At 65.0% G+C, this 15229-nt stretch overlaps 1 protein-coding gene across 3 annotated transcripts in view; it reads right to left on the bottom strand.

Annotated features, from left to right (window-relative positions):
- Positions 1-14528, bottom strand: part of CARD11 (caspase recruitment domain family member 11) — a 75366-nt gene extending 60838 nt beyond the window's left edge. For 2 of the 3 annotated variants that reach the window (XM_059699385.1, XM_059699384.1), the window contains exon 1: positions 14370-14528. In XM_059699385.1, the coding sequence (XP_059555368.1) occupies positions 14370-14382 (13 nt within the window). In that variant the 5' untranslated portion in view covers positions 14383-14528. The remainder of the gene's footprint in view (positions 1-14369) is intronic. The other variant, XM_059699386.1, reaches the window with a different exon arrangement.
- Positions 14529-15229: the final 701 nt, after the last annotated feature.

Raw genomic sequence — 15229 nt, 5'->3', positions numbered from 1 at the left:
TGGCCGGGAGCAGCGGGCCGCTGACCCCTGCCAGCCACGGGGGCTTCCCGCAGGCCGGAGCGGTGACCGTGGCCTGCGTGGCAGGGACGGGCAGGATCTGGGGTGAGGGGCAGGGTGTGCGGGCAAGACCAGCAGGAACGGAGGCCGCGGAGCCGAGAAAAGCAGCTTTTCTCTCGCAGAAAGGCCGAGGGAGCAGGTGCGGCCACGGCAGAGTCACATCACGGAGGTGCCCCGGGCAGGTGCCCTCACCAGGAAGCACCAGCCCTTGGAGAGAAGCAGCCACGTGCAACAGACAGCTCCACCGGGAGCCGCTCACAGCCCGCAGTGCAGGCCACCCGGGCAGGCACGCGGCGTGACCCCCGAGAGGTGCAGGCCCACGGCCCCACCGCAGAGACCGCCAAGGCCCGGAGCACCCCCGGGGGCGGAGCTGGCAGCGCGGATGAGCTCGTGGCCGAAGGACGGAGCTGGAAGACTGGCCTGAGGAACTCGCCCGGGATCCCGGGTAAAAGGGCCGGAGGGGATGGAGTGAAGTCGGGAGGAAGGGGCCGGGCCGAAGCCACGGCGCTTCTCGGAGGCGCTGGATGCGGGAGGAGAAAGCACGCAGCGCAGGGAAGACAAGCCAGAGGCGTCCCGGGAGGTGCCCGGAGCAGAAGGAAGAGTGTTCAGCGGGAGCGGCCACACAGAGGCCGGGAGGGGGAGGCGCGAGGCCCACAGCTGTTCCCCGAGGAGGCCCGGGACCGGCTCACAGGAGGCGTCCTCACGGCCGACGGCCACGCGGCCACAGAGAAGCCGAACCAGGTCGGCAACCGGAACACGATGAAGATGACGGGCAGGACCGTCACGAGCCAAGGAAAAATAAATTTTAAAAAATATATTTGTATGGATTTCAGAGAGGAAGAGGAAGGGAGAGGAAGAGAGACAGAAACATCAATGATGAGAGAGTCACTGATCAGCTGTCTCCTGCACGCCCCCCACTGGGGATCAAGCCCCCAACCTGGGCCTGTGCCCTGACCGGGAATCGAACCCTGACCTCGTGGGTCCTAGGTTGATGCTCAACCCCTGAGCCACACCAGCTGGGCAGAAAAATAATTTTTAAACTAAAATTTGATGTTCAGCTAAAGCGACTCCAGGGTAAAAGGGGAAAAAACAAATTTTCCACACATGCAAGGACTCAGATGTGTGTCATCCACAGACCCACGGTGATGCGACCACCAGACAAGGCCCGTCAGCCGAGAGGGCCAGGAATGGGAGAGAGAGTCCACGGGAAGAGTCACGGAAGGGAGCCGGTGGCCATGCGAACACCAGACAAAGTAGATTTTGAGTAAAAACTGTTGTAAGACACAAAGAAGGACATTATATATCGATAAACAGATCGATCAATCGATTGAATGGAACAATGACAGACGCACCTGACAGCGGAGTCCCCGAGATACAGGATGCAGAAATCGACAGAGTCAACAGGAGGAATCTCTCCCAGCGAGGGCTGCGCACTGCAGTAGCCTCTTTCAGCACGGACGGAACAGCGGCAGATCAATAGGAACGGCGATGAGCCAGCCATTACGGGACAGAACAGGACGAGGACGGCACGACCGGTCCCACGGGAGGCAGAAGCCAAGAAATGATGAGAGATGCCATCGCAGGTACATCCGGAGAACACGCATAACACGTTACATACAACGAACGCACAAGGGCCACAGGAGGATGGGGCTTAAGGGGACACATTAAAAGGCACAGGCCCGAGTTGCTGGCTCGATCCCCGGGGGGGGGGGGGGCGTGCAGGAGGCAGCCGATCGATGATTTTCTCTCATTGTTGATGTTTCTATCTCTCTCGCCCTCTTTCCCCTCCGAATCAATAAAATTATAGTAAAAAAAAGGGACAAGGCAGCTTGCAGGCTTCGAGGAGGAACCAGCATGCCCTCCCCCCACTCCCCCCCCATGCCGCTCAGGGTCACGTGCCTTCTGCACGGCCTTGGAGCTCGGAAAGCAGAACCGCGAGACAGCCGGGCAGAAGCTGGCAGAGTCGCTGAGGGTGTCGCAGTGCGAGACGTCACACGGCCCCGAGGAGCGGACACGTGAGTACGATCAGAGGACGGAACCTACGTAGCACGTTGGCTCTAACGGACCAGCTTTAAAGTCTGTCCCCGGCCATCGGACCATCGGACCATCGGAGACCCACGGCTCTCAGATGCACATGAAGCTTTACCGACACTCACCACGCCAGGCGACAGTGAAAAGCGGAAGTAGCACGGGGTAGGATTGCTGCAAAAACATAAAAATAAAACAACTGCAAAGGGCACCGTCTCCAACCGCCACGCCAACACAACGTAAAAGGGAAATGAAGACGTATTTACAAAGGAACGGCAACGAGGCCATCGACTGCCGGACGCAGGAGGCCAGCGAGGGGCTGGCTCCCAGACCAGCTGCCCTCTCCCCACGTGTGCACACACGTCACAAAGCAACAGGCGCAGCGGGATCGCGCAGGCCAGAGCTCACTGAGCCCCGTGTGGCGGGCAGCTCGGGGCACGATCGCGGTGCCGTTTCAGATCCGTGTCGAGCATAAAAGACGTTTCCAATGACCGCGCGCCTGGCCCTGAGCCGGGAAAGGCTCCCGGACGAGCTCAGTGAGGACGTCGCCGGGAGACGGTCGAGGCGGCTGAGCAGAGCGCGATGAGGCGGTTCCGCGGGCGCAGCGCCAGCGGATGTGAGCGAGGGTCAGACAGCCCCGCGACCCGGAGAGAAAGCGGCCGCATCAAGAAAAAGACAGGAACGCGGCAGACAAGGGAAGAAGGGACACGCCCAGGTCCGCGTGATCAGCGAACGGGGAGCCACAACCAAGATGCAGTGCCAACAGAGGTGCCATGCTGCCCCTGAGCTGCCCCAGCTGTTCCACGAGACCCAGGAGGGACCCTCCCTCCCAGGGCACCCCCACCTCTCAGGGCCGCCCCCCTTCCCAGGGTCGCCCCTCCTCCCAGGGTACCCTCACCTCCCAGGTGGCCCCCCTCCCAGGGTCACCCCCCCTGTCAGGGTCGCCCCTCCTCCCAGGGTCGCGTGGGGTTGGATGAGTCAGCAGACGCCTGTATAGGGCCCCTGGCTCGCCCGCCTGGCTGCTGCTCTCCCTGCAGCGTGGCCTTGCGCTCCAGTGGCGACATGTTCTCATTCAGGTAAAGTCCTGGCGAGGGTGCAGGGGAAGAAACAGGCTCACGCTGTCTTGGTCCCGCCAGTCCCGGGGGGCACCCTGCCGCACCCACGAAGTCACCATGGTGTCCCCCCCCAGCAAGTCCCTGTTGGCACCGAACCGACAGAAACCGTCGCCTCTCTGACAGGAGGGGGTGAGGCCAGCAGGGGCAGGAAGGGAAGACCCTAGATGCCTGCACGGGGCTTCTGTGCCAGGGGAGGCCTTGGAGCGGTTACGAATGGGGCAGCCCGGCCAGCGGGGCTCAGTGGCTGAGCGGCGACCTGTGAGCCAGGAGGCCAAGGTTTTGATTCCCGGTCAGGGCATGTGCCCGGGTTGCAGGCTCCAACCCCAGTGGTGGGCATGCAGGAGGCAGCCGATCCATGATTCTCTCATCATTGATGTTTCTCTCTCTCTCTCCCTCTCCCTTCCCCATCTCTAAAAATCAATTGAAAACATATTAAAAAGAAGAATTGGGCGGAGTTTATAACAACATGGGAGGAGCTCCAGGACACATTTTAAGTGAAGAAAAGCAGCTGCTGGACAATACGTGTTGCATGATGCCCCCAAACTAAAGCGCGTATTCCCGTCGCTACGTTCGATGCCGGGATGAGGCCTGGACGGCGACCCCCCGCCGGCCGCCGGTCCCGCTGGGGAGCCCACCAGGATCGGTGCCGCGCTTGGAAAGAGAGGCAGCAGCGTGGCGACAGTCCTTGAGAATTTTAAAAGAACGTTTTCATGCATGAAGTTTTAGAAATAAGAGTAAATGAAATATAAAACAGATCCCAACACCAATGCAATCTTTGGCCACGCAGCCGGGGATAGAGGCGGCTGCTGAAATGATTTCAAAACTCGCTCCCAACTTGGTCCTCCTCCCTCCCATCTTTTCCCAAACCGACTGTCACTGGCCCCGCCTTGCCTCAGGCCACGCTGTTTGCAACAACAGAAGCGGCATTGCTGGCTTGTCACCTATCCTCAAGGGACGGGTGCTCTCCACCCTCAATGCACCGCAAAGCACCCGGAACCCGTGAAAATGCAGATTCTAATTCGGTGGGTCCGGGGTGGGACCCCTCAGGCCCCACCCCGGACCCACCTCTGAGCCTCGAAGGGACTCGAGGCAACGCCACAGGGAGATGTGGACATTCCACACCTTAAAAAATATATATCTATACTTGTATTGATTTCAGAGAGGAAGGGAGAGGGAGAGAGAGAGGGAAACATCCATGATGAGAGAGAATCATGGATCGGCTGCCTCCTACATGCCCCCCACTGGGGATGGAGCCCGCAACCCGGGCCTGTGCCCTGACCAGGAATCGAACCCTGACCTCCTGGTTCCTAGGTCAACATTCAACCACAGAGCTATCCTTGATCTGTTGACCCCACATGTCCACCCGTGGCTGGTGCCCCTGCTCCGAAGCCCCCGTGGCTGCCCACCCACAGGACAGCTGCTGCCTCCTGCGGCAGCATGGCAGGGGGGGGGGGTCCTTGGGGGCCTCTCCTTCCCCTGACCTCACATCTTCAGACTTTTTCCCCCACATGGACGCTCACCCCCGCCCCCTCCCCCCTCCCCCTCCCCCTCCCCCCTTCCCCCGCAGGCCTGGCACTGAGCGAGCTGTTTCCCTGCCCAGAAGGGCCCAGGCGCCCCTCTCTGCGGGCAGGGCCTCGCCGCTTCCAGCCTCCGTCCAGCGGCCAGACTCGGGGAGGTCCCCGGCTCCCTCGGCAGGCCCGGCGCCCCGTCCCTCAGACCGGCCTTCGTCGAGGGCCCCATTATCACCAGCGCTTCATCCTGTAGCGATCGCCCCGACTGCAGGCTTGTTGGGTGGGAACCTGGTCTCCACCTTCCTCCCTGGCACCCAGAGGAGCACCGGGACCACAGACCCTGGGGCGATGACTAAGAGGATCAGGGCAGCCCGGCCGGCGGGGCTCAGGGTTTGAGTGTCGACCTATGAACCAGGAGGTCAGGGTTCGATCCCCGGCCAGGGCACTTGCCCAGTTGCGGGCTCCATCCCCAGTGTGGGGCCTGCAGGAGGCAGCCAAATCCATGATTCTCTGTCATCACTGATGTCTCTCTCTCTCCCCCTTCCTCTCGGAAACCAATACAAATATATTTTTTTTTTTTTTTTTTAAATATATTTTATTGATTTTTTACAGAGAGGAAGGGAGAGAGATAGAGAGTCAGAAACATCGATGAGAGAGAAACATCGACCAGCTGCCTCCTGCACACCCCCTACTGGAGATGTGCCCGCAACCCAGGTACATGCCCTTGACCGGAATCGAACCCGGGACCTTTCAGTCCGCAGGCCGACGCTCTATCCACTGAGCCAAGCCGGTTTCGGCCAAATATATTTTTAAAAAAGAGGATAAAGGTAATAATGGATGCTCACGTCTGCGGATCAGACAAGGGGGACAAGCAAGCTCTTGGCAGATGGCTCGGCCGGGTGTTAGGTTTGGAGGGACCCTTCAGAGCCCGCCTGGGTCACCCCGAAATGAGCAGCCCACGCCTGGGCCACGGGGTCCCTCTGAGCGGGGAGCTCCCCGCACGGGTGGGCCCTGGCAGATGGGAGCTCGCGCCGTCTCCCGCGAGGGGCGCTGTCCCCGCCTCACGGGCAGGAGGGGGCAGAGCCGCCCGGTGGCCCAAGGCCGCGGCTGGTGGGCGGCAGAGCCCACGCTCACTCACGCGTTGCCCTCTGAGCAACACGCCGGGTGTGAGTCACTCGGTGCCCGCGGGACAGGAAGGCGAGGGGCGTGCCCGGCGCAGTTCTGATGCAGGCAGCCCTTCTGGGCCCCTGGCCAGTCTCGGGGGGCCGCCCCCTCCCCCGGGAATGGCCCCTCGCAAGGAGCATTGCCCCAAATCGCCCCACACCCCGCAGCGCGGCGACCCGCTCTGTCCGGAGCCTCTCGATCCTGCCCGGGGCCTTCGGGTTTGAAGCAAAACAGAAATCTGATTCACTGTTTCCAGTCCCGCAGGAAACGCAGGGCCTTTATGTTTCTGTCACTAAAACCCACGTCAGCCCAGAAAAAAAGCCTCGGTGTCTCAGGAGAGTGTGAACGCGTCTCATCTCACACCAGCACACGTGGCTCATGACGCAGGCAGGAGCGGCCCCGGGCAGAGCGAGGAGATGGAGCCCATGACTGTACACCCCGCCCACCAGCCAGGGCCCACCCCGCCCCACCCAGAACACCCGCCGCAGGGAGAGAGCCCGTGGCTCCGCTGGCTCCCCATAATGTGAGGGCGATGGCCCCCCATCTCCCGGGACTCGGGAAGCTCAGCCCAGAGGCTGCGGGCGGAGCGGGGTTTCGGCAGGAAACCCAGGCGTTGGCCCCATTCAGGCGGGAGCAGGGGCGTCCCTCACGCACGGGGGCGGCTCCCCAGGTAGCAGGCATGGATGCATCTGGAACCCTCCCGGACCCCAGGGCGCACCCGCTCCAGGAATTAACCAGAAACGCACTGGGTAGGCTCGGGGCCTGCTGCTCCACGCCCACCAGAAAGTCCACTGAACCCCGAGATCCGAGTGAGGGGCAACCCCGAGGGGAGACGGACGCTGCCTCTGGGAAGAGCCCTGTTTTGTGCAGAGCGTCACCACGGGGCGCGGACGCTGGCTGAGCTGCGAGGCGCCCGGTGCGGCCAGGCTGGGGGCTCCCCCTGCCCGCGGGGGCTGTTAGAAAGCGCACCTCCCCCCCAGCACCCACGTGACCCCATCCTCATCGTCCCAGGGAGATGGACGCTGGCGTCTTGGCAAAGGGAAGGCCCAGCGCCCGCCGAGGGAGGAGGCGTGACCCACAGGAAGTCACGACGAGGGAGCCACTTCATAGCAGCAAACCTCCCACGACGTGGCAGCTCCCCACCCGCTACCACTGGCCGCTCCGAGGACCCCGCGGGGGTGGGGAGAGGGGGCAGGCCCTCATCTCCATCTCGCTCCGGGAGAGACGAAACCCCGGGGCAGAGATGTGCTCAAGGTCACGTGCAGCCACGGACAGTTACAGCCGGAAGGTTCCGGTCCTGACGCGCGCGGGCGGAGATGACTAATGGGGCTTGGGCTTCGGTTGTCAGTTGCACACCCGCCGCAGGCGTGGCAGCTGGTCACGGCCGCCCCACCGCCGCCCTGCTCGCCTGGGCCGGCCCCCACGAGGAAGCCCGCCGGGATCTGCCACTTGCCCTGGCTCCTCGCAACCCCTCGCGCCGGGGAAGCCGAGATCCCGGGAGGAGGGCCTGGGCTTGGGCTGCCCACGCCATCACGCGCCCACCCGCGGGGTGAGACGCCCGCCTGGAGCACCGACCGGCCCTCGGTCCACACGCCTGCGCGCCTGGCAGCGAACGGCTGCTCTGGGCAGAGCGCGGGGCACGGTCGTGTCGCCAAGACGGGAGAGGGACCGGCCGAGGGTGGAGGCCTGAGCGCCGGGCAGGACGGAAGAGCGGACGGCGGGGCGGGAACATCGGAAGTCTGATCGCAGGTCTCCTGCACGTCAGGCGGACGCGGAGTCGGCTGGCGGGCAGGACACGTAGGGATCAGAAAAGAGGGACCAGGAAGGATGCGCATGGACATGAGAAACAATGAGAGAGAGAGAGAGAGAGAGAGAGAGAGAGAGAGAGAGAGAGAGAGAGAGAGAGAGAGAGAGAGAGAGGCCCTGCGGCCACGTGGACACTGTGCTCCGAGGGAGAGGGGCCGCTGTGGCCAGTGATGCTGCGAGGTCCGAGGTCCAGGCCTGTGAGGGTGAGGGGTGGACACTGGACGTGGCCGTGGAGGCCGCGCCGTGGCCGGGAGCAGCCCTCTGTTGCTGCCGTGGGTGGGTGGCCTCCCACCTGGAGAAGTTAGAGACCTCCCCGCCCCGCAGGCCGCTTTCCTCTGCAGCCTCACAGGTCCCCACACTCAGGACCAGGGGTCTCCGGGGCCCGAGGAAGGCCCGCCCCTAGGAGCGGGGGTGGGGGTGGGGGTGGGGGAACACATGCTTCTCAGAGTCGGAGAACCCGCCAGGAAGGGTCTCCACGCGCCTCTGTCTCGCCCCGCAAACAGGGGTGGCCGTGGGCTCAGCCCCCGCCCGGTGGAGGTGAGCGGCTGGCTTGGACCAGCTTCTGAGAACTGGAGACGGGGCTGGAGAGGGCGAGGCGGCATTATTCAGTGAACGCTCCCCTGGACCAACCGGACCGGGACCAACCAGAACGAACCAACTGGACCTGGACCAACTGGACCGGACCAACCGGACCTGAACCAACCGGACCTGAACCAACCAGACCTGAACCAATCAGACCTGAACCAACCGGACCGGACCAACTGGACCTGAACCAACCGGACCTGGACCAACCGGACCGGGACCAACTGGACCTGGACCAACCAGACCTGAACCAACTGGACCTGAACCAACCGGACCTGGACCAACTGGACCGGACCAACCGGACCTGAACCAACCGGACCTGAACCAACTGAACCTGAACCAACCAGACCTGAACCAACCGGAACGGGACCAACTGGACCGGGACCAACCGGACCAAACCAATCGGACCTGAACCAACCGGACCGAACCAACTGGACCTGGACCAACCGGACCTGGACCAACCGGACCGAACCAACCGGACCTGAACCAACTGAACCTGGACCAACCAGACCTGAACCAACCGGAACGGGACCAACTGGACTGGGACCAACCGGACCTGGACCAACTGGACCTGAACCAACCGGACCTGGACCAACTGGACCTGAACCAACCGGACCTGGACCAACCGGACCTGAACCAACCGGAACGGGACCAACTGGACTGGGACCAACTGGACCTGAACCAACCGGACCTGAACCAACCAGACCAGGACCCGTTTAAAACGCCCCGGGCCGTTTCTTTGTGGCGAACGTCAGTGAGTCACACAACCCTACGCAGCCACCGGGAGGGGCCCTGATGCTGATGAAAGGTGGTTTCACTTCACCGACCTCCGTCCCCCGAAATCACCGCTCACCGAACCCGGGCCGCGCCGCACGGGCTTGTGCCCTCGGGTTAGACACGGGTCGTGGCGCCGGGACTCCTGCACCCGTGTTCAGCAGCGTCACCGACAGCCGCGCACGGGACCCACACGGGCGTGTCCGGGGCAGGCGGTGAGTGATTGTGGTGGATTCGTACGGCGCAATCCTGTGCAGCAAGAGCCCTGGATGACTGACTGCTACACACAACATGCAGGGAACTCAGGCTGGAGACGAGAGAACACGCGTGTGGTTCCGTGTATGTGAAGGTCAAGGGCAGGTGGGGAGGGGCGACTGGGACAGGCCGTGAGGCCCCACCCACCAGACGCACCGGAGCGGAGTGTGCTGTGCGCCGGCCAGGGGCTCCCCCGCCGGAGCGGAGCGCCCGGGATCTCTCTGACGTCGCCGCTGGACTCGGGAGCTACTACCAGCTACTGTCCTTCAAGTGGGACCAGCCAAGCCAGAACTGGGGTGGCAGCCGGAGACGGGGCACCCACCCCGGCCGCGCTGTCCTTTCTTTGTTTTTAAGAAAAGGATGTTTGTGGATCTCAGAGAGGAAGGGAGAGGGAGAGAGAAACATCAATGAGAGGGAATCACTGATCGGCCGCCCCCTGCGCACACCCTGCTGGGGATCCAGCCCACAACCGGGGCCTGGGCCCTGACGGGGAATCGAACCGTGACCTCCTGGCTCATCGGTCGACGCTCAGCCACTGAGCCACGCGGCCCGGCCACGCTCTTCTCGGCCTCGCCTTTCCCGCAGCTTCTTACTCATGAAGAGGAGGCTCATGGCACGAACCAGCCAGACACCCCGACGCCTCCCCTCCGGCCCAGCCTCTGAGCCTCACGCCCCGACGTCCGACAAGAAGCAGTTCTCTGTCCGGGTTCCACCCAGAGACCGCCATGTGCCTCCCGGTCAGTCCCGTCTCCGCTCGGTCGTGGCCTCACGGAGCCCTGCCCCAGGGGTGGCGCTGCCCTCAGGGGCGTCTGTGTGGCTCCCGGCTTCCCCGGAAACACCGCGTGCAGGCGGGGCTGGGCAGCCGGCGCCATCGCTGCTGCTCACGGAGCTTCCCGCTCGTGTTATCGCGGGGTAAGTGCACGTCGCCGAAGCGAGGCGTGGGGCGCCCTGCCCCTTCCCGGCCAGCACCAGGTCCCCTCACACCTGTGGACCCCGCCAGGCTGACAGGTGAGAAACGCAGGTCCCTGGCGACTTCCCTTTCCCTCTAAGTGAGGCGTGCTGAGCTGGGGGGGGGGGGGGGCAGGCTCTGCTCACATGCCGCCTGGAGCAGGGTCCTTGGGGAGGATTCCCTGACTCTGCAGGCGGCTACCTGAGGCCGGAGGCCCGGCGGCTTGGCCTGTGTTTCCGCCTCTGGCCCAGCACCGCCCCCCCTTCCCGTTTGTCTGCAGCCGCGACCACATGACAGCCAGGAGGAGCAGGAGGATGACCGAGCAGGTGCGCCTGGGGGAGCCCGAGCACAGGACGGAGCAGGGAGGCGAGCGCTGAGCCCGAGCTGAGCAGAGAGGACAGGGCCACCGACACCCCCTCCACAACCGGGCAGTGACCACTGTCCTCTCTGAGCCTCGAGCAGCCACAGCCCAAGGACCCCGCGGCCTGGCTGGGGGCTCAGCTGGTGGAGCGTCACCCCTGCACCAAAGGGTTGCGGGTTCGAGCCCCGGAGGGCACATACCTAGGTTTCCAGCTCATCCTCAGTCGGCGCATACGGGAGGTAACTGACCGATGTTCCTCTCTCACATCGATGTTTCTCTCTCTCTCTCTCTCAAAATGAGTAAGGACTGACCCTCAGTGAGGGTTTTTTAAAAGACTGCCCCCCTGCAAACACCCCATTACAGCCACTGACCGGAGCAGGAGCAGCTCAGGGCGAGGTTCGGGGGACGCCCACAAGCGTGTTCCTCCCGTGGGGCGTGGGGCGTGCGGCGCGGAGCTGCACCCGGGAATCTGCCCGCCCGTTTTCTTTGGCAGGAAAATGGTGTAAGGAGCGTCCTCGGAAGTCGTCCTCCCTTTTCCTCCTGTTCCCGTGCTTAAACCTTGTCACGTGTCTCCTAGAGGGTCGGACACGCCAGTGCGCCCACAGGGCGGCCAGCTTCACCCTCCCCATCGCCCCGAGGCGGGGATGCAGGCCTGGCAGCCGGGCGCCCGGACAGCGGGGAGCCGCATCCCGGCCCCGGCGGGACCCAACGTCCGGCCTCTCCTCCTCCCCAGGTCTCGGGAGGACAGCACAGGGAGTGACAGGCAACATCTCGCGCTCCTCGTCTTACACGTGGCGTAGCTGACAGGCCTGACCATGACCGACCCCAGCATCCCGGCTGCAGTGGGAGAAGAGCTCCCGGGGAGCCGGGTGGGCACAGCCTGTCCAAGGTCAAGGATGAGCACAGAGGAGCAGGGGCGCCTCGAACCCGCGTCTGCGGCCACAGTGTGAGCGCCTTCCCCGTCCCCCTCGGCCTCAGACCCCGAGGTGGAGCTCGGACCTCCCATGGCCGCCTCCCCTGGGTCTGACTGTTTTTAAAACACAAGTTTTAACGATCTGGTCGTGCGAACGCAGCAGGCAGCAGTGTTGGGGGGCTTTAGGGGGCGCTGGCCACGTGGGGCTTCACCCCGTCCTACTCCCAGGGGCCCTGGGTCAAGGCCCAGCAGAGCAGAGGCTGTTCGGTTTTTTTTTAAAAAAATCCTCACCAAGTGTATTTTCCCATTGAATTTTAGGGAGAGTGGGAGAGAGAGGGAGAGACAGAGAGAAACATCGATGTGAGAGACGTCGATGGACTGCCTCCTGCACGCGCCCTGACCAGGGCAGGGGAACCGGCAACCAAGGTGCGTGCCCTGGACCGGCATCGAACCCGGGACCCTTCAGTCTGCGGGTCGCTGCTCTATCCACCGAGCCACGCCGGCCAGGGCAGAACAGCCGGTTCTGAACCGACCTGAGGAGGCTCCGGGTTCCGCGGTCCACCCTCCTCTTCATCACCATCCCCTGGACATCGGGCCTGACCGGGCCTGTCACGCCTGAGGTGGCACCCCCTCCCCCGCCCGCCCACCCCCACCCGCACGGCCCTTCCGCTCTGGGCAGCACGTCTCATCGCGGGAGGACGGGCGTGTGGGGACGCGGGGAGGACGTCGGAGGAGGAGGACACAGGAGGTCGGAGGTCGCCGCGCAGCACAATCTCCGCCTGGAATCTTCCCTCCACCCCTGGGCCCTGAGCCCCACCCTCTCACTCGGCTCCCGCCTCCCCTCCGCCGGATTCGTTCCCATCCAGGGCGTCTGAGCCACTCTGGCTGCGGCTCACAGTCCACACGGCACGACCCGCTTCAGGACAGGGGACCTCACACTCCCTCTGTGCCCCCATAGCGTCCCTGCGCGGGCACCCCCACAGCGTCCTCACCACGTCCCTGCGCGGGCACCCCCATAGCGTCCCCACAGCGTCCCTGCGCGGGCACCCCCACAGCGTCCTCACCGCGTCCCTGAGCGGGCACCCCCACAGCGTCCTCACCACGTCCCTGCGCGGGCACCCCCACAGCGTCCTCACCACGTCCCTGCGCGGGCACCCCCATAGCGTCCCCACAGCGTCCCTGCGCGGGCACCCCCACAGCGTCCTCACTGCATCCGTGAGCAGGCACCCCACAGTGTCCCCAAGTGGGCACCCCACAGCGCCCCCACAGCGTCCCTGAGCAGGCACCCCACAGCGTCCCCAAGCGGGCACCCCACAGCGCCCCCACAGCGTCCCTGAGCGGGCGCCCCCGGGGGGTTCCGGCCCGGCAGCACCCTCAGAAGGAGAGCTGGTTCAGGGCCCATTTTACGGGTCGGTGAGGAGGAGGGAAACACAAGGGGCCTCAGACAGGGAACGCTGTGCAGCCCCGAAAAGGAAGGAGGCGGACACCCGCGCCCCGAGGAGGGGCCTGGAGTGACTCCCAGGGAGGCCAGCCGTCCCAGAGGGACAGTCGCTGTCCACCGCCCTGGGTCCCTGGAGGCGGCGGACGCACAGGCCCCGTGGAGGGTGGGCTGGGGCGGGCGGGCCGGCCTCCGTGTGGGCGGTGGAGGTGGGGGTGGCGGCACACGGCAAGGAGCCCGGCCAGCCCTGCACCTAGTAGGGATCAGAGGGGAACGTCTACGTTATGTGCATTTTACCACCATTTACACACGCACACGGGGACCCTCCCGTGCAGCCAGGACTGTGGGCCGTGGGCGCTCACAGATCCACGCTGCGCTGGGCGGGAGGCTGGGCAGGTCCCTGCCCTAGACCACCGGCCATGGCACCACCCACAGCCGGAGAGGGGAGGGAGGGGGCGGGGGGATGGAGACTCAGGCGGAGAGCGGGCAGCACCACTGCCCGAGGCCTAGGACCCCCCAGCACCTCCCGCTTCCTGTGGGGGCGACCGGACACCTTCAGGGCCATGAATGTCAGGGGACACTTTTTCCAACACAAGCCAGAAGCCTGGCAAGAAGGCGGGCGCCCAGGCCAGCCCGGCCCAGGCCCGGGCAGCGGGCGGCTCCCCGTGGCCACACCTGGGGCCCCCTCCCTGCAGCCTGGGCGCTCTGGGCCTGACCCCCAGGCCGGGAGGACCTCACCCTCTGGCCACAGCCTCGCATCCAGTCACCCCCCCACTCCTCCGCCCCCCCCCGCCCCCCCCCGCCCCAGGCCCCAGCTCTCGGGAGCCTCTGAGTCAGGCCTGGCTGAGGTCTGGGAACTTCCTGTCCCCTCAGGTGGTGGAAGAGGCTCTTTCCCTCCCTCCTCCCTCCTCCCTCCTCCCTCCTCCCTCCTCCCTCCTCCCTCCTCCCTCCTCCCTCCTCCCTCCCTGGGGCCAGGTGTGGGGACGCTCTGCTCTGCGGGGTCACCCCTCCTCTGAGGGGCTGGCACTCTGCCCGGTGGACACTCGGATGGTCAGAGAACCGGAGACTCAGGGAGGTGCAAAGTGAAAGAAAGAGAAAGGCTTGGAAGCGGGGGACAGAGAAAGCGGGGGAAGAGATGGAGGGGGAGAGAGAGAGAGAGAGAGAGAGAGAGAGAGAGAGAGGAGCAAAGGGGCCCAGCACTGGGCCAGCAGAGCCAGACACTCCCCACCCCCCACCGCCACTCACAGCCCACAGCCCTTGAGGGACGCCCAGGCATCCCGGCCAGGCACCCTGTACCCTCAAGTACCCGCCCGCCCCCCCAAGTCACTCCCCCCACCATGACCAGGCTCTCTCCCCCAGTGCGTCCCCCAACCCCCCCCCTCAGTCCCTCCACCCCCGCACGTCCTCTGAGCCTACCTGGGGCGCTCATGCTCTGCCAGCTGCGGGTACCTCCTCCATGCAGGCCACTGGCTTCCTCCCGGAGGCCCGGCCCTGGGCCTGGCCACACCGTCCAGCGCCTGCCCGGGGGCTGCAGGGCCCGGGGTGGGGGTGGGGGGGCAGCGCTCCCCGGAGGCAGGAGTCCGACACCAGGGGAGGCAAAAGAGAGAAAAAAGAAGAGAAAGTGTGTCACAGACCGGGAGGGCGGGGGAGGGAAATGCAAACCCGACAGGAAATGAGACTAAAATGCAAAATGTTAGAAGAAGAGATAAGGAAGAGGGGGAGGGGCGGGCTGGGTCCCAGGCCCGGGAGCAGCGGGCGGTGGGTGGGCCCTGGGCGGGGCCGGCGGCAGGCTCTGTGGACACTCGGTGGGCCCTGTGGCCGGCCACCTGCCCAGCTCTGAAGCCTGCAGGTCGGGTGTGGCCGTAGGAGGGGGCCCCAGAATGGTGGGGAGCACTGAGTCCTGTGGCCTGGACACCCCAGCCTCCTCCCGCCTCACCTGTGTGCCAGCAGCCCCTGGGGATGGCCGGGTCCCCGGTGACCCAGGCTGCCATCCCTCCCGCCCCCCGCCTGCCCCCCAACCCCCACACGGCCTCTCCTCCCCCCCTCCCCCGCCCCCCGCTAGAGAACAGCCCCTCTCGCTTCCTGCTCTGATGTCTGGGGAGCGGTCCTCGGGCCCTGGAGGGAGACAGTCCGTCAACCAAACGGCTGAGCAAGAAGGCGCGACTCGGCGTGCGGCTCGCGGGCCCTGGTGCCTGGCTCCCGGGGAGCGGCCGGCGGACAGAGCGTGCTTCCTGCGAAGCGTCCAGAATGAACCCAGGAGCCCACAGAGGGAGAGG

This window comes from Myotis daubentonii, chromosome 5 (genome assembly GCF_963259705.1).
Source record: "Myotis daubentonii chromosome 5, mMyoDau2.1, whole genome shotgun sequence".
NCBI classification, from domain to species: Eukaryota; Metazoa; Chordata; class Mammalia; order Chiroptera; family Vespertilionidae; genus Myotis; species Myotis daubentonii.
The sequence above is the reverse complement of the archived record's forward strand: the minus strand, read 5'-3'. Positions and strand labels throughout refer to the sequence as shown.